This window comes from Anomaloglossus baeobatrachus, chromosome 9 (assembly GCF_048569485.1).
Source record: "Anomaloglossus baeobatrachus isolate aAnoBae1 chromosome 9, aAnoBae1.hap1, whole genome shotgun sequence".
Lineage (NCBI taxonomy): Eukaryota > Metazoa > Chordata > Amphibia > Anura > Aromobatidae > Anomaloglossus > Anomaloglossus baeobatrachus.
Window position 1 is genome coordinate 100,689,189 of NC_134361.1, and position 26,525 is coordinate 100,715,713.

Below are 26,525 nucleotides of genomic sequence, written 5' to 3' on the forward strand. Positions count from 1 at the left end.
GGCCTGTCCTCATCTTTCATACTGGCTGTAATAAGCCTCCTGATTGGCTGCTGCAGACCATGTGATATGATACCTGAAGGGCATTATGAGGAAATGTGACTGTGACTTTCAACAGTGTGTGAATTGGCGCAAAACATTTTTCATTTTTGGCTGATTCAAGTGAATCGAATCAGAAACTCAAAGCCGATTCTCTGCAGATCAATGCAATCACCTCTAATGAATAGAAGACATTATTAGAAGTTTAAGATTGTCTGAATGAAATATAGGCTAATTATGGAGTTTCTTTGTTGATACTGTACAACGTAGTAGTATGTACCAGTGGTTTTGTTACTTGCAATCTCAATGTCACACCCCGGGAACGCCGAACAAAAGTGTTCCTGCGTCCTCCGGCAATGAGGTGGGAGTGACGTGAATGCGGCTGCTCTCTGCCCCTCCGCTTCTATTGGTGGCCCGCTCAGTGACGTTGCTGTGACACCGAACGAACCGCCCCCTTAAAAAAGAGGTTGTTTAGCGGCAACAGCGACGTCGTACGAATGTAAGTATATGTGACGCGTACCAGCAATATTGTTCACCATGGGCAGCGATTTGCCCATGACGAACAAACGACGGGGGCGGGTGCGATCACTAGTGACATCGCTAGCAATATCTCTGCGTGTAAAGCATCCTTAAGGCAAGACATGATCTAAATGTTTTAGCAAAAGGCCCTTTTGACCCTTTTGAAAGTGTTACCCCTGTTGTTAAAGGGGTTGTTCACTAATTGGACAACCATTTTTAAATGCTACCTTCTCAACGTAAAATAAAAACACCTTCTCCATTGGCGCCGTTCCAGCAGTGTTGGCGCCAGGTCTCCCAAGTCTCATGTGACATTGTCATGTCACGTGAGCCTTGAAGCTAATTGGCACTATTGGGCAGCTGTGTTTTCATTATCTTCTGACGACCTTTTCACATTGGGGAATATAATATTTAAGAAGGGGGTGACGATTAAGCAATTCATTTGATTCCTATTCTCACTACTAATTACTGTCCTGTGTGTAGACTATTCCACATAGTTAATTGTTGTATAGAAATAGTTTTCCTTATGGTATATATCAACTGCTGTCTCTTCTAAATTTCTAGAGTGCCTCCGTAGATATAAAATCTATTAATTATGACAATATAGGGAAAAAAAATGAAAATGCCAATATTCTAGAAACAGGAACCCCATTTTCATTTTGAGAATAGTCACCATGTATGTTTAAATAAGTGCAATAAATATATATCAATGCTCCGAAATGACACAACAAAATATGCCATTACTCATAAATATATCTGCTTCAAACTGATAGATTTATTGAGATAATACATGTTTTGATGGGTAAAATAAAAAAAAGGATATGGCTCAGACTTTGAAACAATACTACTTCAGGCAAATAATGCAACTAAACATGTCCTTGGTGAAAACAAGGGTTATTTTTTCCCCAAGTGTATTTTTTGTGGGTCAGCTTTTTACACCGATCATAAATGAACATGATGAATGAGGTGTACTTGCAAAATTTTCCACTGATTTTCATAAGTGGTTCTGTGCTTCAAGAAATATTGTTTTGGAGAGAGCAAAAGCTTTGACAACTAGTTTATAGTCTATATAGATCATACTACAAATGTACCATATGTATTGTATAAATATCTATGCATAATTGTGTACCAGGGGCTGGACATTGCGCTTCCACACTTTCTAGTTCATCATCATTTTATAAAATACAGGTAGTGTCTATCTCTTAGCGCCTTTTAGAGAAAGCCACTGACCCAATTTAGTTTAGAAAATATATACTGGACTACTTCTGAATAAAAGTAAATTTTGAATATGCAAATTGTAATTGTAAACCAAGCATAGGCTTCTTTAAAGTATCACTTGCCATAGATCTGTAATGTATACACAAGATTACTTCAAGAAGTTGTCCACTACTTAAACATTGATAGCCTATCCTTAGGAGATGTAGTCAATATCTGATTCTCCGGGGTTCGACACCTAGTATCCCCGCCCACTAACTGTTCCTGGTGCCGGCGGCAGTAGCAGATAGCTGGAAATGTTCAATTCAGGAGCTGCTCTGTCTTCTGATAGTGGTTGCAGCCGGGCACAGATCTACCCCCTATTGAGTTGAATGGGAAGAGGATGTATAGTACCCGGCCATGGCTGCTACCGCCGGTGGCAACGAGAACAGCGGTGGTCCTTGGTGTAGACCCTGGCCGATCAGACATTAATGACCTATTGTAAAGATAGGCCATCACGGTTAAAGTAATGGACAACCCCTTTAGTGCAAAATGGGTTTAAATTACTTGATTGGCTTTGTGCTAATACTAGAAATGTTCAGATGTTCAGCATTAATTGAAAAATGATTAACAAAACTTATACCTTCCATCTTGACGACTGATTGTATATCCATAATCGTTGTGATGCACAAAACTGACATTGACTCCTACCAATGGTGTCCCATCCACAGCTAGTATTTGACCTCGAACCACACAGGAACGACTAAAAGAAAGAAGGGGAATTATTGCCAAGTTAAATCAATTTTATAGATATTAAGCAGATGATAAAAAACTACAGTATGTCTGTTCCGGCCTACACTAGTAGCAAATTTCAGGGGTCTTGAATCGGATATTCATTTTTTAAAGTCCAAGTTACGGGCTCTCAGGCTGAATGATAGTTTATCTTCTTGATATATTCACCAAGGTTGTCTGCTTTCTGTCTGGCTCATCCACCAATACATCCTAACCCACAAAAATAATGGGTTTAATCTAGGTTGTGGCACACTTTCAGAAAAATACTGTAGATAAAAATATTTTGATTAACCCGATAACATCCAAGTAACATAAATTAATAGCTATTAGTCCTGCTTTAACCCTGTACCACTCTAACTTCTTGGCAAAGAGTTAAAGCTCTTGCAATTTAGCAGAAGAAGGTTGAGTCCCCAGCTATAAGACAAACCTTGGAACCCTAAAAGTGGTTTATCACTACTTTGTCATCTCTGTTGCTGGCTATATAGTATTCAAAGTGATTGTCACACAGAGTTTTACACACAACTCACCAACTGTCATGGTAGCATAAGATGCTGTTCACATTGCAGATTCTGACACTGCGCCCGATGGTTTCACTGGTGTTTATGATCTATACAGGCAGACTCGGGCATCAACCAGCAGAGTGCTCAGTCATAGACAAGCTAGCAAGAGTTAACCTCTGCTAGCCTGCCTGTTAGGCTTCAAAGACCAAATGCTCTAAGGAAGCCTATCACATCTGCTCCTCTCATACTTAGGTTGGAGGAGATCTTCCACCCACGCCGACTAAAGTTTATGCTGTGTTGGTCTGTGTGCTGGGGTGTCCCACATTTGCTGTAAAAAGAGTTGCTTTATGATTGGTGTTGTTGTGAAGTTCACCCTTTGTTTTGTTGTTTTCCACCCTGCTCTTGTTTTCCTCCTAATCTTTTGTTGTTTTATACCTCTGTGCGTGCTGTGTGACAGTTTTTGTTTCCCCTGTTTGTCTAGTTCTGTGAGTTAAATCACACTCTGGTCCCAGTCCCCTGGTCGAGAAAGGGTTCACGACCTATGGTGTAAACCTAGCTCATCGTGATCGTGTGGCACAGGAGCTTGGCGCAAGTGATAGCTGAGCTCTGGCTGCTATAGTCAAGGATGGTCCCTGCGCTGGCTATGGCTGTTTAACCCCTTAAATGCTATTATCAACAGTGATCACAGCATTTGGGCAACTGTAAGAGGGAGTGCTCTCCCTCTTCCTTCAGATCATCACCCACACGATGTAAATTACGACCTCTGAGTTTGTTAGCTATGTTGGGCATTTATACCATGCCAAGAGCATGGCTTAAAGGGTGTTCTGTCAGTGTCAGTGGCATAAACCCGGTCTTCTCTTTTACCTGTAAATTACAATTTTTTCCGGGGCTGCTGCTAAACCACCAGACACTCACAAGCTATCATAGGGGGTTGTGACTGGCACCTCATCAGGTGAGTGTATCTCTGTCTACCCTCATACCGGGTAAGACCCTATTGTGCTTTTTCCCCTTCTACAGTTTCACAAGTGTCACACTGACAGGGGTAAAATATTTCAATGTATGTGCATTGCAATACATCATACCAGTGATCAGACTAACAAAATTTAGTCTTCCATGGATGGACTAAGTAAAAAAGTGAAAAATTATACTAATAAATACGTATATTTATGTAAAAAACAGGTACAGGGTGTTCATCTGATACACGTCATTCAGATATTTAAATGGAAAAGCGGAATGACTTCTCACCCCCGCAAAAGAAATACAATGAATTAATTCTCCCAAATCAAAATGTTCCCCTCCCTTCTGCATACCACTGTGTACCTAAACCACAGCTAGCATCCACATTTTTGTCAGTACTGAAGCAATAAGACCCCACATAATTTATGCAGACCATGTTTATAAAAGCACAAGCTGGGCACAGTGTACAGCCACAATAATGTACTGGGCACTACAATGACAGAATTTCAATTTTCACTCAGCAACTTGCACTGTGTGTTTGTTTCTGGAAAGCATCCATGTCACTACACCTGTAAATAAATTCCCAGAGTGGTGTAATTTACAAATTAGGGTCACATGAGGGGGAATTCTGCTGTTATGGCCCTTGGGGGCTCCCTTTATGGAGATTGCAAAGTATTTTTACAAAAATTTGTTCTCTAAGAGTAAAATAGTTCTCCTTCTCTCCTAAGTCTGACTGTGTGACTAAGCAGTATTTTACAGCCACATATGGGGTATCGTCACAATCAGCAGAAATTGTGTGACAAATGTTAGAGCCATTTCTACCCATCTCCCCATGTGAAATCTGGGGCGAAAACATTTTTTTTTGTGGTAAAAGTGTAATTATTTTTTCTTCTCCGCCAAATGTTATAAAATCCTGTGACACACCTGTGGTGTCAATATTATCAATGGACCCCTGAATGAATTCAATGAGTGGTGTAGTTTGTAAATTTGGTCTCTTATATGGGGGGGTTTCTGCTGTTTGGCACCTCAGTGGCTCTTCCAAATTGACATGGCAACCACAAACCATAATACATTAGGGGCTCTGCAAACAAAACGTGGCATTTACTAACGATTCCAGCTAAATTTGCATTACAAAAGTCATATAGTGCTCCTTCCCTTTCAAGCCCTGTCATGCACCCAGACACTAGTTTTCCACCAACTATGGGATATATGTATACTCAGGAAAAAATACACAACAAATTTTGGGGTTCATTTTCTCCTGCTACCCTTGTGAAAATAACAGTTTGGGGCTAAAGCAACATTTTTATAGGAAAAATGTAATTGTTTATATTCACGGCTCAACGTTATAAAATTCTGTGAAACATCTAGGGGTTCAAGGTGCTCACCACAAATCTAGATAAAATCCTTGAGGGATCTATTTTCCAAAATGTGGTCAATTGTGAGGGGTTTAGGCACATCAAACACTCTGGAAACACGACATGGTGTTCGTTATCTATTCCAGCTTGTTTTGTTTTCCAAACGTCAAATGGTCCTCTTTCCCTTTTGAGCTCCATCGTGTGCCCAAACAGTAGTTTTCTATGACATATAGGTATCACCGTGCTTAGGAGAAATTGCACAACAAATTATGTTGTTAATTTTTTCCTGGTACCCTTGTGAAAATGAACAATTTGGGGCAAAACAACATTTTTGTGGGAAAAAGTAAAGTTTTATTTTTTTCCTTTCAAATTGCTTTAATTTCTGTGAATCACCTAAAAGGTTAATAAACTTATTGGATGTAGTTTTCAGCACTTTGAGAGATGAAGTTTTTAAAATTGGTGTCAATTTTGGGAAATTTCCATTCCATAGTTCCGTCAAGGTCACTTCAAATGTGATGTGGTCCCCCAAAAAATTGGTTTTCTAAATTTTGTTGGAAAAATGATAAATTGCTGATAAGGAGTTTGAAGGGTTAAAAGTTTAACAAAAAAAAATATATATGTTACAAAAATGGTGCTGATGTAAAGTAGACATTTAATTTATTAATTTGTGTGAAACTACTATCTGATTTAAGGGCATAATAAAAATTAAAAGTTTTAAAATTTCTAAATTTTGAATATTTTTGACAAAACATCATTCTTATTTATCACTATCATAAAGTACAATGTGTCACAAAATAAAAAAAACAGTCTCAGAATCACTTGGATCCGTTGAAGTGTTCCAGAGTTGTTACTTCATAAAATTACACTGGTAAGAAATGTAAAATTTGGACTGGTCAGGAAGGTAAAAACAGTCTGGGGGGTGAAGGGTTAAGTATAGTCAGGCTTTGGCTCAGTTTTATTTAGAATTAGTTCCTTTTAGAATCATTACACTATTAGATGTACTGGAAACAGATGAAATGCACTTTTAACAATTACCAAATTATGTTGGAAAAATAGAGTTGTCAAGTTCACAATATTTGCAGATGAGGAGCTTCCTGATGTCCTATCCGGCAGCCAAGACACATAGGTCCCCATCTATACTTCAAAGATTTATAATAGATATAAAAGGTCCAACCAAAGGCCTGCATATAATATGTTTAACTCCTCGCCGGTTCAAGAGAAATTGTCATTTATGTTGAAACGGGAACAGGACTTGGGTGTGTCTTACCCATTAGAACAGTAGTCTAAAGCGGGCTTTACACACTGCAACATCGCTAGCGATGTCGCGAGCAATAGCACCCGCCCACGTCGGTGGCGAATCATGGGGTGATCGCTGCCGTAGCGAACAATATCGCTATGGCAGCATAACACGCAACCGACGTCGCTGTGGCCGCCGAACAATCTCTCCTTTAAGGGGGAAGTTCGTTCGGCATCACAGCGGCATCAATAAGTGGCCGCCCAATAGAAGCAGAGGGGCAGAGATGAGCGGCCGGAACATCCCGCCCACCTCCTTCATTCCTCATTGCCGGCGGCCGCAGGTACGATGTTGTTCCTCATTCCTGCGGTGTCACACATAGCGATGTGTGCTGCAGCAGGAACGACAAACAACCTGCGTTCCAAACGAGGAACGATTTTTTAAAAATGAACGACGTGTACACGACAAACGATTTGACACCTTTTTGCGATCGTTACTGATCGCAAAAAGGTGTCACACACAATGACATCGCTAACAAGGCCGGATGTGTATCACCAACACAGTGACCCCGACGATCTCTCGTTAGCGATATCGTTGTGTGTAAATGGGCCTTAAGGCTCTGGTGTGGTCCTCAGGTTGCTTCTCATGTATCAACCATTTAGAGCTTAGTAAGGAAATACAATTATGATGGTTCCTTTCCCCTAAAAGGCTATCACATGTTTATCCTTCGTACTCTCTCCTCTGCTGGAAAATATATAAAGGAGAGTAATAGAATCGGGTATCCAAGCCGCGCCAATGACTAGCCGATCATGAAATTAGGAGATTAATGTTGCTTTAATTATGCATAGGTCAACGTGTTTCGGAAGACACAGCTTCCTTCCTCAGGACAAGATGGCAAAAGGACAACAAATCTGTTTCTAATTTCATGATCGGCTAGTCATTGGCGCGGCTTGGATACCCGATTCTATTACTCTCCTTTATCTGCCAAACCCGGGGACCACTGCCGTGACTGTTAGAGTTACATACATGTGATTATAGGCGTTATGACTGTCACAACCCCTATACAACCCCTATAGGTGAGTACCACCACCCCTCTTTATACCCCCCTATTCTACCGGGGTAAGACCCTATTGCGCTTCTCTTTCCACAGTTTTTCTCTGCTGGAAAATATGTGGGAATATGGGCACGCTGCTCCACGTCTGGTGGACTTGCCCAAAAATTACCTCTTTTTGGAACCAAGTTTTCTCTCTTAAAGCTAAATGTACGATGGTTCAGCTTCCCCCAGACAAGGCCATAGCGTTGCTCAATATTGGCATTTCAGACCTACCAAAAGAGATTAGATGGATCTGCTCATTTATTTTTATTGCAGCTAGGCAAAGCATTACTGCCTTGTGGAATCAACCCACGATCCCATCCCTATGGGAAGTCATAGATAGAGTTAACACTTCAAACTCACCCTCTCTTATAATCCTCAGAGATGTACCACTCTGGAGGAGCACTGGGCTCTTTGGGTGTCTTTACCTTGTGCTTCCCTTCCTCCCTGAGATGTAACTTCCAACCTAAGGTTTAATCTGGCCTCCTCCTCTGATAGTAACCCTTCTTAAGGCTTTATTTGGATTCTAAAGCTGTTTCTGAATGACATTACCCCTTCTTCCCCCTCGCTCTCCCTTCTTTCCCCCTTTTCTCCCTCTGTCCTTTCTCCCTTTTTCCACCTTTTCTTCCTCCATTTTGCTGTTATGACCTGATATCATGGTTGTGTAAAATGTGTATATACTGCGGCTATTACTTGATATCTTGTCATGTTTTAAATGTAAATGTTTACCCTGTTATTGAAAAATTTAATAAAAACTTTATTGTTTAAAAAAAAAAAAGAAGAAGGTAAAAACAGTCTGGGGGAGGTGAAGGGTTAAGTATAGTTTTTGGCACAGTTTTATTTAGAACTAGTTACTTTTAGAATCATTACACTACTAGATGTACTGGAAACAGATGAAATGCGCATTTAACAATTATCATCAAATCAAATTATGTTAGTAAAATAGAGTTGTAGAGTTCACATTACCATTTTATGCAAGTGGTAAGAGCTATGGCTCCTGTTCATCAAGATCAGAATTGTTTATGCAAATCTTGATGAGGGGACGTAGTGTCAGAGGTATCTCCTAGTGAATCAGGCATGTCATAAAAGAGGTGTCTGTCCACCTCACCACAAATCTTACTCTAGTCATGGACTGGAGTAAGACATCTGATGTAAGGTATGCCACAACTCATCATGAATTACATGAGTGGGCATCACCATACATCATCCCACCTTCTTTCGCCCTGGCTCTGCCCATATTGGTGGAGCTGGACAAAACTGGTGGGAAAATGTCAAGAGTAACCTCATGTTCGGCAAAAAGTTTTTTACTCCTCATTTCTGTTGGAAACAGAATGATGAATTGGGGCCTACAACACTATAGCATTTACTTTACTAATGAATTAGAAAAATGCCTTTGGCACAATATTGGGGTTTGATTTTTAGTGGGAAAATTGTTTAGGCATGAGAGATTTATTTTCACATATGCCCCTTTTTAGTTAGAAAAATATTGTCATGACCACCTTAAGGCTGTGTGTCCACAAGGCATTTTTGCGGTGCTTCTTCATGAGTATTTTTCTTGCAGATTTTAATCAATGCTGCATTAAAAACACATCTCAGCAAACTTTATGAGAATCCTGACTTGCTGTACACATGTTGCAGATATTTTTCCTTGCAGAAAAAAAGAAGCAGCAAGTCAATTGTTTCTGCGTTTTTTCTTGCGGATATAATCCATTGCAGTGCTCGAGCTTAATCTCTACAATGGATTATATCTATCGGTGCTGCACTCGCAGCACTGACACTTTAAGGTGCTTTACATGCTGCGACATCGCTAACGATATATCGTCGGGGTCACATCATTAGTGACGCACAAGGTCCGGGTTTTTTTCTGCAGCATTTTTCCTGCCACAAATCTGCTATGTGTGCACATAACCTAATACAATGTAATGTATTTGCTTACAAAAAACTGAAGAAAGGACATTTGCGTAATCTGGAAACAAGGTTAAAAATAAATCTGCATGCTTTTTATTTGCTTTTTTAAACATAATCTCGCATAATACTCTTTCAAGCAATTACAAAGAAACGAATTCCGGAAAAGGAAATAGAAGAAATGATATAATATGCTTTAAAGCTTTCCAACGGAAGCCCCACAGAAATAATTGTCTAATCTAACAAAAATCTGCATTTTGTTACTTTTCAAATCCTATCTGATTATATCCTTTAATTCGTTCCTGCCGGCAAAATCCCATCCCATAGAGAAGATCTGGTTAGATTTTGCTGAGGACTTGAACTAACATCATTTTACTATTACATTCTCATGGAATAGACCTTGGGCTTTACAGGATACCTGACCTCATACTATCTAAATTTTATACAGAAATGGCTGCACTGGAGGATTACTGATTCTGGTAATTCAGAGAACAGTCTAAAGAAAGTTGCTCTGTTAGATCCCATAGCGGACAAATGCCAGAGATAGAAAATAATGCTGCAGCACTTCTTGCAAAATGATATAAACTGTTAATATGGCTCATACTGTTATATATGTTTGTTCATATAGGATCTCGGCTTTGCCCTAGCTTACATTAAATCTCAATCTTTCCGTTCCCTAATATATTTTTTATTTTCAGGAGGAATTATACAATATAGGGCAGACGTAGGAAATTTAGCTAGTCACGCTTTTCCTACAGACTGCCTTAGTTGGCATTCTATGAGCTCCTGGTTCATGAATATTATGCAAAACTGACAATGCAGCCAGAACTATTGTGACAGACAAGGTAAGATAAGATAATGGGGAGTATTATTACAATTTCTGTTTATTTGCCTTTCCAGTATAGCCTTCGTATGGCTTCTTTTTAATGTCGGTATACTATAAAATGGAAAGGTATGGAATAGCATAGAAGATTGTACTATTTAATTCATGGAATGCAGTAAAAAGAATATTTTCTGAACTCTTTCACTTTCCTTCCAAAACTTTTTCACCCAACGTGAAAGTAGTTGTTATACACCTTTTTTGGCTCTGGGACTGAGTTTTTATTCTATTTCCTATGTTTGGCTCCTTCTCAGGTAGTTCATGGCGGATTACTGCAGTTACCCATCAAGCACTACTAATGTCATCATTCTAGACCTTTTAAGGCCAGCTCTAGTGGCTACTTACCACCGGAGTATTCAAGTAATAAACCACTTTGCTACCAGGTGCTTTTTTCTGGAGATATCCTCATCTCCCTTTTGACTCTGGTTCAGCCAGAAGTTTAATTTTTTACCCTCTGCTCATGTCAACAATCCAGCAGCCAACTGCTCCTTATATGCTCAGTCCAGCTATTTCTGGTGATATTGCACTCTCAGATCTGCAGTGTCAATTTATGTTAACAAGCTCACTTCTGCTATAGTGAGTCAACACAGTCCATATTTGCTACTCTGCTATTTTTGTGTGTAACTGCATCTCTGAAAGCAAGTTACCAGTTTGGCTACACATCCGGTTATCCAAAGGAATAGCAGAGATGTCTTCAAGCAAGGTACCAGTTTGGCTACACATCCGGATATCCAAAGGAATAGGAGATATTTCATAAAGCAAGGTACCAGTTTGGCTACACATTTCTGCTATTCCTTTGGATAACCGGATTTCTTCCAGCAAGTTACCAGTTTGCTTATAGAATTCTTCTATTCCTGTATGTAACCACATATCTGCAAGCAAAATAACAGTTTTTCTATATATTTTTTATATTCCTGTGGTTTGTAACTGCATATCTGAAAGCCAATTACCAGTTTGCTTATGTATCATTACTATTCCTCTGTGCAACCTCATTTCAGCAAGCACGTTACTAGTTTTTTTTATACATTACTGCTATTTCTGTGTGTAACTGCACTTCTGCAAGCAAGACACCAGTCTGTCTATACATGTCTGCTGTCCCTGTTCAGTCTGATTATCTGGCTGAGCTGTGTCTAGTGCTTCCAGCTCTGCTTGCCCATTACCTGTCATGCATACTATAATGTACTGGTCCTTGCTAATTTACATACTGTTCAGCTCCACTGCATTATACATTATTGCCCAAGCTGTTTTTTATAACCTATGGCTTACAGAATTTACAGATGAGTTTTATGCTAGGGCTCCATCTGATGATGTAACATCCCCATATCAATTACAAGAAACGCCTTGATTTTCAAGAAAGTTCATGGTTCCTTAGTGGCACCAGAAATTTGATAGATCTTATGGTCATTCAGGAGATCTCTTCTTTTTTAGAAACCTCCTAGTTAAAGATGAGCGAACCTGAGGTTACGTAGTCGGTGCCCATACCAAACACAAACTTTACAAAAAAAAAACCAGAGTTCCGGTCCAGAGTCCGGCTGCTTTATGTATGCAGAACGCTCACGTGAGCATCGCTGTGCTTGAATACACTTGGTGAGCAGCCCAGTGTGAGCTGCTTGCAGTATTTCAATGACTTGCACTGGCGGTAAAAACATTGTGATCGGATGTAGTGTGCACCAAACAAAAGAAAATTAAGAATCCCGCCTACCCACCCCTGGAAGTGATCTGCTTATGGCTAGCTGCATGTGGGCAGAGACCTGAACTGCCTAATTAGTGACTTCCATTGGGGCTCAGGTCAAGTCCGGGTGCCAAACCGAACTTTATCTAAAGTCTGGCTGCATCCGCCGAACCGAACTTCCATGAGTTCGCTCATCTCTACTCCTAGTACATGTTTTGTCTTCACATGGAAATGGGCTGGAACAAAAATCGCAACATCCTTTTATTTCTCTTTAAATTTCAAAATTACGACTGCCCTTGGTACATTACTCAGTTGCCTGCTCATCTACTACCTGTTGAAAAACTGACTTATATTTCAAAATAGAGACCTATGTACTGAATTTAGAACGATTTATACAAAATACAGTAAATATAATTAAAAAGGCAATGAAAAGTTAACAAACAGGAGCAATTCCTGCTTAACAAGTCAAGCAAGGTAGGTAAATGCACATACATTTATCACAATTCTGATGGCCCCCAAGTCTCCCATTGTCTCTGATGAATTCCCTTAGTATTGCATTCAGCAGCAATACATTTGAGTAGCAAGCGGCACCAAAAGTGGGAGTTCTAAGAGATAATTATTCTGCCATTATCTGTCAGATATGAAAAGATAACACCTCTATACACCAGCGAATGTCTCAAAGCTGAATTTAACAACCGTCTTAATGCTTCGTTCAGTGAAGCTGAAATCTTCTCATATATGTGTTAGGCTAGAATGTTTTCTCACATACAGTATATTAAATTAGCTTTTTTTATTGATTCCAGAACCTTCAAACCTAAAAGACCATTGGGACTAAAAAATAATGACCTTGATAAGATTTCAAATACTAAACTATGCATTTCTTGCAGGAAAGACTCCAAATTCTTGTATACGCTGTGTTGCTGCATTCTACAGATGTGAATATGTACAATAACCTTTTGGCGCCCAGGAACACACTGTGACCCGTAGACATAATCCATCCATTATTTTACGCCTTGGTTCATTTGTTTTGCTTCCTGTTTCCAAGTGACTTTCCGACGCGCTGTTTAAAATTCCACATCTAATGCAATGCCCAGGTTCCTGTGATAAATCCATCACCGCCATCATTATTCTTTGCATTATCTTGGTGCTCCTTGATGCATTTATTTTATTTGCCATCATTCATAGCTTGTGAACACAGACTTGCCTTGGATCTCATATTTTACATTCCACGCCGAATTACAACTTTCCTAAGATGTGTGAGATTTCTTATTCTATGTGCATCTGCATTAAAGTGAATTGCTATCTGCCGCGCTTTAAATGTATTTATTTGCATTGCATAAGCTACATTTCTTCTCTCCATTGATTTCTTCCTCTGGTGATTATGTAAAATAGACTATTTTGATGCTATGCACTATATTAGAGTTTATATACTGGATCACATTTCCAGTTAAAGATTAAACTCTATGTTGAATAGTGCTGCTGTTTTATTCTGTATGTGTACGGTATTATTTATGTACCGTCTTCCAGCGTAAGACAAGAACACTAAACAGGACAGCGCTGAGCGCATTGATATAAATTATAATTGTAAATGTAATAGAAGTATCATTTGCTGCAATATTTACTCTCTATATTGTTGCGCATTGTGTGGGGGATTGGCCATTGCTGATAAATAAAACATATTACGACTTATGTGCACATGACTGCACAGAATATAAAGCAGAAATTGTAATACTGTCACCAAAAATTGCATCTACAGGGGTATTACAGCCTAAACAAGTCATCACCTACCTACTGTTAGATTTGTGTGTGGCCCATCACTGTAGGTATCATAAAATTGGGCACACTTTTCCCTGGAAAAAAGGAGGAGTTGAATGGTACGAAAGGTCACACATGCCCATACACAACAATTAAGTCTTCAACACTGAAGACACCCAAGATCACCAGCTCAAAACTTGGCTGTCTTCATCAGTATCAAAGACGGGGAGGCAGAGACCTGTTTGACCTGCCACCATTCAACTCCTCTCTCACCTTGTTGTTTAGCTGCTCTGAACTAAATCCATTGTTCACATTTACATAAATGTTCACAATTTTTGCAGTCTACATTTTTTATACCATATAGAGCTGCAGAATATGATATGATTAAAGGGGTTGTCCACTTCTACGACAACCTCTTCTGATTCCACTTGTTTCCCTCAGTTAAAATAAAAGATTCTGTACTCCTCTCCCATTCTGGTGCGGTTTCAGCGCTATCAGTAACCATGGTGTGGGGCTCATGTGACATTGTGATATCAAAGGAGCCCTGCATCCAATCACTGCCAACTTCTCTCTCCCTGCCTTTGGATCAAAATGAGTTAGTCAACAGGAAGTGACACTGTGGCTGCAGCTCACTTCCTGATGATTGCTTGTTTGGTCTGAAAGCGGGAAGAAAGAAGCTGGCGGTGATTGGATACAGCTCCCATGACATCACAATGTCACATAAGCCACGAACCGCAGTTACAGACATTTCTGGAATGGCGCCAGAAAGGAAAGCGGGTACAGGGTCTTTTATTTTAACTGGGGAAAGCAAGAGGAATCAGAAGGGATTGTCCTAGAAGTGGAGAACCCTTTTAATCAAAGCATATTCTGAAGCTCTATATGGTATGGAAAATGTAGACTGCCAAAATTCTGAAAATTTACGTAAGTGCTACGAATAATCAGGTGTTACTAAATATACAAGTCATAATGTTAATTCTGCAAACAGATATAAATGTTAAAATATCATTAGATAGATTATAATATAGTTTTATGAAATTGAAATAATAAAAAAGAAGCGATTACTAAGATTGTTGAAGTTCAATATTTGGTTTGGTAAGTCTTAGATAACCTGCTTGTCAGGTTTTCCGACTTTATTAAGTTCTGATGATGTCATGTGAATTAAATCCCATACTAACCTGCTGTCAAGGCTAATTTCTCCAGGAATTTTATGAGTGCTGTCTTTGCCAATAAGGAATCTAATGCGGTCATAGAAAAGTCTTGGAGGATGCTGAGAGAAGGGTGGTTGGCTTTGCTGGATGAGGTCTAATGGGTCAGGTGAACCTTGACAGAGAGGACTGGAAAAGCAATTGCCTTGCTGGCAGCAATCAGGATCCACACAATCTGTCAGACCATCTGTAATAGATAAAATTACCATACATCAGCCAATGAAAGTCTTTTGAGATTTAGTATCACAGGGCAACAGAAAAGCAGAGATGCTAATGAAGGCTAAAAGAAGAGGTTGACCTGCAAACAGCCTGGTGTCAACATGAAAAACAGTAAAATGATTGAAAGCACTTTAAAGTGGTAAATTGGGAAACCACCCTCCAACTACTGAGGAAAGTTGATTATTTCACTGTGCACGTATAAGAGAAATCTATTATCCAAAAGTTAAATCTCCTAAATAATAGTAGAAAAACTGTAGGGGAACAAAAGCGCACAACAAGAACCTCAGGTGATACCCTTTTGGCTGTAAGAAAATTAACCGGATGCTCGCCTGAGCAGGTTGTGTGTAGGTACAACTCCTATGAAGGCCCGAAGACACCAGCTGCTGCTGCCTCGTGGCCGGGGGATAAAATCCTCCCGGATATTTGACCATTTTGCCGATATCATGATTTTAGGTCGCCCTGCTGTAATGAAGAATCCTTAGGACCAAGATGAAATGAGCATTTTTAATTGTCACAAAACGTTTCAACTCTGGATTAGCGTCTTTCTCAAGTAAATAAAACAATTGCAATTGAATGGCATGGTGGAAATAAAACATTCAATTCATCATGGGCCAAAGAATAGGGAATAACTTTCCAATCACTGGGGATCTGATTGGGGTGGCTTGCAGTGATACAGAGATCCATGGCTCTAAAGTGCCAGGCACAGTGCAATGGAGAGGAGGTCCAGTATGCACACTGCCGATCAATTCACTCTAATGAGAGTACCAAAGACCAACTGAGCACTATCTCTGGCACTCCCATTAAAGAGTGAATGGAGCAGTAGTGCTCTTGATCGACCACTACCCAATTAAATCAGGACTTTTCAAAGCCCTGGTTATGAGGATTGTTGTGGGCTATGGTGGTTGATCCCCCACCTAATGGACGGGTATCCCCTTTCCATGAGTTTAGGATAACCGTTAGCTAGATAGGTATGATTGACGTGCTGCCATGAGGAGGAGACAGTCAATAGGTCATCAAAGTGATTTATTTCAATGGGGGATGTGATTTTTCCTGAAGAAGGAAAGGGGTTCTCTCTGAAACGTGTTGATATAAATCACTTTGATGACCCATTGACTGTCTCCTCCTCATTTCAGCGCTGCAATCATCCCTATTCAGCTAATGGTTATCCTCTATTCCACATGAGGCCACAGCAGCCGTTACTTACAAGCGTCTATAGTTAGTTGTGACTAGCACAACTTTTCAAGGTGAGTTTCCCCAACTGATCACCCCCCTGGTAATATCTGATAAGACCCTATTTTTGCACTCCTGTCTTCCAGCTTGTTTCTGCACTATCCATTAACTTGAAATTTGAGAAAACCCCTTTAAAGGGAACCTTTCATGTAAAAAAATGCTATTAATCTCCAGATATGGGGTTAATCTTCAGGTTAGTAGTGTTCTGAAGCTGCCTGGCTGTCGCATTGAAAGCTCGGCTTCCAGGGGGAAATAAACATTTTTTCTTCTGTCAGCCTCAGGCTTTCAGTCACAGATGTGTGGCCTGATTAGTTTCAGACACCACTACTTTAAAGCATATTCTAAATTTGCCCATGGTGATGGATAAATAAAAAAAGAAAAGAAAACTGACTTACTGGACTGGTGCCATCTTGTACTGGTCTCTTAGCTTTTTTTTTTTACCAATGGGGATGGCCATGTGACTTATGCAGCCAAGAGTATTTCTTCCGACTTGGATGAAATGTAAAGGCTATGCCTATTCAAGGCTGCTAAGTGTATGCAGTGGTCATATGATGATCCCACCGGAAGAAGTCAGACCATGGGGCACAGTGTGGAGTACAGAAGTACAGAGGAATGACAAAAGGTTAATAGGTTTTTTGTTTGCAATCCTGAGCCCATTTGCAATATTCTTTTTTTTAAAGTAGTGGACTACCCTTTAACCTCTTCTGTAGTCTGTTATGTATTTTGACATATAGAAGCTGTAGAAAACATTTTGGATGAAATGGTGATTTTTAACCCTAAACATCATTATTTAAGGTAGAAGAATAAGGCATCCAGTTGTGTCCATGTAAATTACTTTTGTGTTTTAACAATCACTGGTGATCAATATTAGATTAGTAATGTTCATTTAGCTCAATTCTCTGCTAACATTTGGCAATTATCTGAGCTGAAAATAGTTAATTTATTGTAATTTGTTGTAGTACTCGTTGCTGTTTACAGTTGTGGTGTTAACCCTTATTGTCTATTTTTTGCTACCTTTCTATTCTTGCTTTTTTCCTGAGTCTCTTATTGTTTTTTCCTGTGAGTAGAAGTACGTCAGGGTTTTGGTTTTCCCCTGTCTGTCTTTATCTATATATCCATCTGCCTCCTACCTCTTCCTTTCCTAGTGGGAGGGGAGAATTAGATTAGTTCTGGTCAAGGAACAGAGCCAGGAAAGAGACTCGGGAACCTCCATCATTAGGGGTAACTGTGAGGTCAGGGATAGCCAGGGGACCCTTATTGTGAGGGACAGCGCCCATTCTTAGCTATCCACAGTCACATTGTGACAATGAATGAATGAATGAATGAATGAATGAATGAATGAATGAATGAATGAATAACACCTCTTTAATATACTGTTTGTCCTCAAGGGTAATGAGTTTGGGTCAGTGATCCTCAGTGTACATACAGCACGTGATCGAAGTATTGAACACGTTAACAATTTTTTAACTAACTATATATCAAAAGGAGCTATTGATATGAATTTTTCACCAGATACTGGATACAGTCCATTCACTCCACACAAGCAAAGAAGTCAAACCATAGATGTCCATAACTTTAGTAATGTGTAATAAGGAGAAATAACATCGGGAAAACATATTAAACACACTTATTGAAATTTATTTAATACTTTGTACAAAATCCTTTGTCAGTGATGACTGCTTCAAGACACCTCCTGTATGGCAAAACTAGTTGCATGCATTACTCAGGTGTGACTTTTGCCCATTCTTCCACACAAAATCTCTCTTCAAATCATGAAGGTTCTATAGGCTCTATGAACTTTGACCTTTAGTTCCTTCCATAAATTTTATACTGGATTCAAGTCAGGTGACTGGTTGGACCGTTCTAGCAGCTTAATTTTCTTTCTCTGAAACCAACTGACAGTTTCCTTGGCTGTGTGTTTGGGATCATTGTCTTGCTGAAATGTCCCCCTTGTTTCATCTTTATCATCTAATAGATGGCAGCAGATTTTACCGAGAATACCTCAGTACATTTGTCCATTCATCCTTTCTTCAATCATAGGACGATTACTAGTGCCATGTGCTGAAAAACAGCCACGCCTTGATGTTCCCACCTCCAAAATTTACTGCTGGTTTGGTGTTTTTGGGATGATAAGCAGTGTCTTTTGGCCTCCAAACTTGGTGTGTATTATGGCATCCAAAGAGTTCAATTTTGGGTTCATATGACCAAACTATATTCTTCCAGTATTTCACATGCATGTCACTACATTGTTATTGTTTTCCTCTTGGTGGTGGAAAAATATTTTTCTTCCTGTATACTACAAATTACAATCTGTTCCCACATTCCTTAATAGCTCAGTGTATTAGGTTTATTCCTGAGTGAAATATCACTGGCTCGAATCCAGGAGCAACTAAGAAGATTTCCCAAGAAAAGAGAAACAGCATCATCCAGCTCATCGATAGCAGTCTCTAACCCAAGAAATTTGTCAAACTGCATCCTGTGACTGCCACGCCAGAAGAATATGAGAGGTGTCTGAAGAAAAACCTGTCGCAAAACAGAAGATACAGCGCTTCCTGGGTGCAGTGATTAAGTTAAAGGGAACCAATCACCAGGATTTTCATATATAACCTAAAGCCAATTCTATACTGGTGCTATCAGGCTGATTTTATACATACCTGTAGTGGTCAGCTCGGATGTTTAGGTTTTGTAACCCAAGAAAGTAAAGTTTATAAAATTGGCGCTTCTTGAGTGACAGCAGCTGAGGATCAGATAATATCTGGGGGGTATTCATAGTTATCCACTCCCTCTGTTAGAATTAGCATAAGTATTATACTATCGATTCACTTTTTCACTTGCAGGACCTGTGTGAGGTCATACCCATGTGACCAGAAGGTGAGGGGCCTCAGCCAATAGAAAAATGTTGCTTCGTGGTATCAGCTTTGATGGGTGAGGCCCTGACCCTTCTGGTCACATGGATATGACCTCACACAGGTCCTGCAAGAGAAAAAGTGAATTGATGGTATAATACTTATGCTAATTCTAATAGGGGGAAGGGGACCTTTTTGCTGATCAGTGTATAACACGTGTAATATGTTCTGCTACAGTACATGCATTAGACATCACCTGTCTATGTAAGGTAAACTAAGTTTGTTAAATGAATAATGTTCTCCAAGACGATTGTGTTTCCAAGTTCTCCAACAATAAAAAAAACTTAGTTAACATAAGATCTGGTAGTAGCAGGTGTTACCAACTAATTGTCCTTCCATCATATACTAGTAATGGTTTTCGATAAAAGTGTACATTAAACATGACAGCTGGCTCCAAGGAAGACAGATGTTTATGAAGAGAATACATAGCCATGTTAAAAAAAAATATCACAATTGATTGATATTTTTGCGTATTGTTGGTAATATTCATCAGAAACACATTCTCGATGTATGAGGTTACCAGTATCCGATTGAAATGAATAAAGTTATTGTATAAATTGCTTGCCCCCTTGCATTGCAAAAATTAGTATTCATTTTTATAATTCCTTATCCCCTTTATATTATTATTATTTTATGTTAGCACATATTCCAAAACAGAAATCATCAGACCAGCAGAAGAAGAACAAAATTAAAGCAGAGCCTATATATCCGCCTTTGCGTCTCCTAAAGTTACCTCTCCTATGGTAAATTGTCCTAGTCATCCTCCATATATTACAGTTTGCTTTTTATCAGCATATATATTTCCAAATTTTATGTAACCCTTTATTGAATACACTTTGACAAAATTTTGAGTTTGGGTCTCGCTAAGGAGCTCGCAGAATATTTAGGTATGTGATGAGCAAAAAGATTTGTTCTGCACTGTTCCGGCATAATGTCATTGCGAGTTACTATGAATGGATCAATTTTCATATCTCCGGTCCAGGTCAATAGTACCTGGCAGCTAAATGGGAGGCCCACGAATACTTTACCTTACGGTGTCACTTTCATCTGTGCGTCTTGTAGCATAGATGACGTCTTACCATCCCCAACAAATCAATTGATGTACTGCGGATGCTTGAAGGTAAGAGATTTGAACATCTCCCATATAGCTCCCAGGTAACATTGACCTGCAGTCTGGATCGGAGTTCTTAAAAATTGATCCGCTCATAATTAGTTGCAAAGTTTAGTCATTTCAAGAGGCATTTAATGTAGGATGCCATTCGGCCAAGAAAGTTTGCACTGTCATAGTTGGTTTCCATGGAGTACCAAAGTAGAGGCTGAAGAAGGTTAATGCACACCTTTTACTTCATCTCTATTACAAGCAGACCACATGAATTTCAATGGCCACAGTGTAGTGCTTTATTTTCCGGTAGTGGCACCATAGTTTAGTATACACTTAGTCCCTGGTTCCCTCATCGTTGACAGCTGATTATTGGAGGTTTGAAGAGCAGGACACCTTTAGAGCAGCTCATCATCATCTTTGGCGCTATTCGGGAATGAGATCGTCCATAAAGTGGGAGTGTGGGACCCCACATGCTTCACTAATATCAAAAAAAGCAGGAAGAAAATGAATAATTGAGAGCTTTTCATATGATTTTATTCATGTGTAAAAGTAATCCTCAGCATGGTTGAGAGCCCCATTAGTGCAAGTCAAACATCCTTTTATATGGAAGTTCAAAGGGATCTTCAATAAATGCTATGGGCCTTAATTTTCGGTGAAAATTATATGAATTCCACATTCCTATATCATCCTCCAATTGCTCCCATCTTCCTAACATTACACTTTTAGTTGTAAAGAGTTGACACAATCAAGCAAATCAGATTGGAAATCTTCCCTTCCTTTTCATAATGACAGCTTGAACTTTGCTTTATGGATATGTTAATATGAAAAGACCATATTTTCATGTGTGTAACAGCCCAGGACTCAACTCCATTAAAATGCTGAGCTACTGTTCAGCACATTTCTTAGCCTTACTGAATCACACCATCTGGCTGAAGACAGACAAACCCAAAATGATTTATAAGTATTAAGGAGATGAAAGTACTGAAGTCATCTTAAAGGGAGAATTTGCTGTACTCAGGCTCTAAAAATTTGTCATTGAAATATGATGAGTCTTGTGATGTTTTGTAACTGCGTTAAGGAAAATACATAGGTGAAGTTCGCCAATCACAGCGTGAAATATATGCAGTCTGGAAATATAAATTGGTATTGTAAAACAACATATACTCTATATTTGATATATTAAAAAAAGGCATTGTGTTTTTTTTTCTTGAGGTCATTCTAGATTCATTAGGATTCATTGTGAAATGGTTTAGAGCAGGGTCTCAATCTCAGCTGGGTGTATGGGCCGCATATAGAGAAAAAAATTGAGAGGGGTCACATTCTTTGCACGACAAAGTACCATTTTTAATGAATTCATGTTTTTTTTCTACACACCTTTGGTTCACTATTTTGAAAATTTTTTGCTTGTTTATTATAACGAACCTACACTTTTTTGTTTAGTTAAGGTTATATATAAAACAGCATTTTTAATGGCAAAAAAATAAATCATGCTTTATTTTGAATTTTATCACTTTCTTGTAATGTTGTTTTAACCCCTTCACGACCGGCCGATTTTTCGCTTTCCGTTTTTTTTTTTCGCCATTCTTTTTCTGAGAGACGTAACTTTTTTATTTTTCAGTCAATATGGTCATGTGAGGGCTCATTTTTTGCGGAACGAGCTGTACTTTTAAATGAAACCATCAGTTTTACCATATTGTGTACTAGAAAATGGCAAAAAAATTCCAAATGCTGAAAAATTGCAAAAAAAGTGCGATAGCACTATGGTTTTTGAGATATTTTATTCACTGTGTTCACTATATGGTAAAACTGATGTGTGGGTGTGATGTCTCAGGTCAGTGCGAGTTCGTAGACACCAAACATGTATAGGTTTACTTTTATATAAGGGGTTAAAAAAAAATCGGAAGTTTGTCCGAAAAAAGTGGCGCACGTTTTACGCCATATTCCGTGACCCGTAGCGTTCTAATTTTTCAGGATCTTAGGCTCAATGACGGCTTATTTTTTGCATCTCGAGCTGACGTTTTTAACGGTACCATTTTTGCGCAGATGCTACGTTTTGATCGCCTCTTATTGCATTTTGCGCAAAAGTTGTGGCGACAAAAAAACGTCGTTTTGGCGTTTGGAATTTTTTTGCCGCTACGCCGTTTACTGATCAGATTAATTGATTTTATATTTTGATAGATCGGGCGTTTCTGAACGCGGCGATACCAAATGTGTGTATATTTTTTATTTTTTTAACCCTTTAATTTTCAATGGGGCGAATGGGGGGTGATTTGAACTTTTAGGTTTTTTTGTTTTTTTTTAATTTTTTAAAACTTATTTTTTAACTTTTTTTTTTTATTTTACTAGTCCCCCTAGGGGGCTATTGCGATCAGCATTCCGATCGCTCTGCAGTATCTGCTGATCACAGCTGGAAGGCTGTAAACAGCAGATACGCTGTCTTTCTCTTTTGCTGTGCCCCGGGCACAGCGAAAGTGAAGCCAAGTCATGTGTAGTACAGGAGTCATCACATGACCCTGTGCTACCATGACAACTATCGGGAGTCACGTGATCGCGTCACGTGACTTCCGGTTTCGGGCGGTAAGTAAATGCTTACCGCAATCGCGCTTATAATGGCGCTGTCATGTATTGACAGCGCCATATAAGGGGTTAATCGGCACGAGCAGATAACGATTCTGCTCGTGCCTAGCAGGCACACATCTCAGCTGTGAAAATCAGCTGAGATGTGTGCCGATCGCGGCATGCTGCCGCCGGAGGACCGCGGGCAGTAAGATTATGTCATTTAGGACGTAATTTTACGGCCCGCGGTCGTTAAGGGGTTAAAATTAGCAGCATCATATAATAATCATAAGGCCGCTTTACACGTCACGACATCGCTAAAGCGATGTCGTTGGGGTCACGGATTTTGTGACGCACATCCGGCCGCATTAGCGATGTCATTGCGTGTGCCACCTATTAGCGATTTTGAATCGTTGCAAAAACGTTCAAAATCGCTAATCGGTGACATCCCCCCTAATCTCAATTATCATTGCTGCTGCAGGTACGATGTTGTTCGTCGTTCCTGCGGCAGCACACATTGCTATATGTGACACCGCGGGAGCGACTAACATTTCCTTACCTGCGTCCCGCCAGCAATGAGGAAGGAAGGAGGTGGGCGGGATATTCGTCCCACTTATCTCTGCCCCTCTGCTTTGATTGGACTGACGCTTAGTGGGTAAGTTCGTGTGATGGGTCCGCGGGATGTTGTGCGCCACGGGCAGCGATATGCCCGTGACGCACAAACGATGGGGGAGGGTACACACGCTAGCGATATCGGTAACGATATCGCAGCATGTAAAGCGGGCCTTGGACAACATCTTATAGTAATGTCCCCATCTGTGTGCCCTATACTAAGGTTCTCATCCTTGTGGTATTGTGCCCATCCTTACAGTATTGTGCCCATTCTTGTAGTATTGTGCCCATCCTTGTAGTATTGTGCCCATCCTTGTAGTATTGTGTCCTGTAGTATTGTGCCTATACTTATGCCCTGTAGTATTGTGCCCAGTAGTATTGTGCTCATCCTTGTGGTATTGTGCTCATCTATGTAATATTGTGCCCTGATTGCGGACACGGGGAGCTGCGGTCTCCTATAGAGGAGACTTGCGGCACCACAGGTCAGGACCCGTCGCATCCAGGACACAGTGGGTCCTGATCGTGAGCACATACCTGCTTGTTGCGGCTCCTGACGATCGCAGCTCTATGCACCGGCAATTGAATCATTTGCGGTGCTGCGCAAAGGAGCGGTCAGCGATACTAATGGCTACTGCCGGCCAATCAGATGCAAGGAGAGGACGTCATAGAGCGACATCACTTCCTTGCATCCGATTGGCGGGCAGCAGCCATTGGTATAATGCAGACAGGTCTTCAACAGACCCCATCATAGCAAGTGACCGGTATTACCTGGGTGAGCGGCATCGTACAGAAGTGAGTAAACAACCTGGAACTTCAGCCATAGACTGACTCTTTATTACCGGTACTGCCGCTCCCCGCCGCCATTACTACTCCCCTCATCATCCTCCCCGGGGCCTGCTCCATAGCTGCTACCACCATCTGCCCCAGAGGACAGCGACAACAGCGGCGGCCCATTCCTTGGCCGCATACCACAGGTGGCGTCATGACCAACACATCACTACTATCCCCATCATGCTTCCCCAGCCATTTACTGTACGCCTCGAGGCAACGGAGCTGGGCTAGGCTGCCCGTGACGACGACCATCAACGGCCCCAATGAGTAGGCTAACCACCTGCCCTGTGGGGCGTTACAGTTACCCCTACCTTTAACATGAGGGGCTGGTTGCATCCTGTGAGTGCATATGCCATTTTGACCTGTGTTTGCTGGTGTTTTTTTTTATCTTTTTTTTCTAAATTTATGTCCTTTTCGGTGAATTAAGTACAGAATGTGTCAGAACAACCATTGCAGCCATAAAATGTGTTATACAGTAGGACTCAGAAATGTTCCATTTTGGTGCTGAAATGTTCAATTTTCTATGGGAACTCTATGATGTGGATGTTGTGCAGAAAATCTAATAATTGGCACAATTATCCATTGTTTGGGTATAGTTATAACTTTTTGCATTACTACAGATCTGGTTACTGTAAATAAGGTGTGGTGCGGGGCCATTCAGTCCTTTTGCTCTAGTCCCGCAGTGATTTTTTATCCCTCTCTGTGCACTGTACATTCACATTTTATTCCATATTTCATCACTGAATGTTACCTTCTGTGAATAATAAAGTTCCCATCTCTACATGCCTGTAATGGTTAATCCCCAGCTCCTCGGTGCTCTAAGTAAAGCTTAGTGAAATCGCATTAAAGCAGAAAATTTGGCACTCGCTAGTTCTGCTCCAAGGTGCTCTGTAATATTTACATGATGCAGATTTTACAACCGTTGCAGGCAATGTTCACTGATTCATTTAAAACTACATGTTCTTAGTCATATTGTAGTAGTAATGACACAAAAGCACAACTTCTATACTGCTCCTCCCAACCAACGACATCAGGCAGTATAAAAAAAATACCGTACATCCTAATAATTCAGCATACATTCACAGTACAAAATGAAAGTTGATATAAAAGTCATTTAGAAGGGGTAAATATGATCAGGATTTATAAGCCACCTAGCTTAGTGATTGACTTTCTGTATACTGTGCATAGGCAGAAATATGACATTCAATCATGGTAGTGGGTTTATACAGAACTTATGAATATGAAGGAATACATGGCAGCAGCTTTACTAGTCCTCTAGTCATAATCTACTGCTGATAAACCAGTGGTTTTATTAGAACTATAACAAGCAGCTTAATAAGTGATACATCAATGGAATTAGGATCTCTGTTCCTACATTATGATGCTCTCATATTCCCTATAAGACCCGCAACACACATCCGTTTAATTTGTACGTGTGCGGTACGCATTTGCACGTACCGGAGACACGTACACACGAAGACCCATGTTATTCAATGGTAGATGGCACACACACGTAAAATCACACGGAACGTGTGTCCATGTGATAAGTACGTGTGTGCGCTTTTCTACATGGACGACATGTCAGTTTTTGGCCGGCAGCACGCAGGCACGGACCCGCTTTAGTCTATGGGTCCATGCCTGCACGTACCGCACACGGAGTATGTCCGTGTTCAGCACGTTTCGTCCGTGTGCGTTTTTACACTAGCGATCTTATTTTTTGTTTTTTTTAAATTAAATTCAGTATACTTACCTTTTTTCCTGCTGTTCTCAGTCATACTTACATTGGCGCTCGGTTTTTTTCTTCCCCCGACTCATACCGCTCCCCGATGACCAGCGCGGCGAGGAACAGCTGTGCAGAGAATACGCGGCAACAATTACTTTGAATATGCCGGCCGCTCATTAATCAATCTCGTATTCCCTGCTTTCCCCACGTACAGACGCCTGTGATTGGTTGCAGTCAGACACGCCCCCCACG

The 26,525-nt window shown here is 40.2% G+C and overlaps 1 protein-coding gene across 5 annotated transcripts in view; it reads right to left on the reverse strand.

Annotated features, from left to right (window-relative positions):
- Positions 1 to 26,525, reverse strand: part of TENM1 (teneurin transmembrane protein 1) — a 1,354,271-nt gene that overhangs the window by 354,243 nt on the left and 973,503 nt on the right. For all 5 annotated transcript variants that reach the window (XM_075323916.1, XM_075323915.1, XM_075323914.1 and 2 more), the window contains 2 exons: positions 15,065 to 15,281; positions 2,390 to 2,509 (listed from right to left, as the gene is read on the reverse strand). In XM_075323916.1, coding sequence (XP_075180031.1) covers positions 2,390 to 2,509; positions 15,065 to 15,281 — 337 coding nt within the window. The remainder of the gene's footprint in view (positions 1 to 2,389; positions 2,510 to 15,064; positions 15,282 to 26,525) is intronic.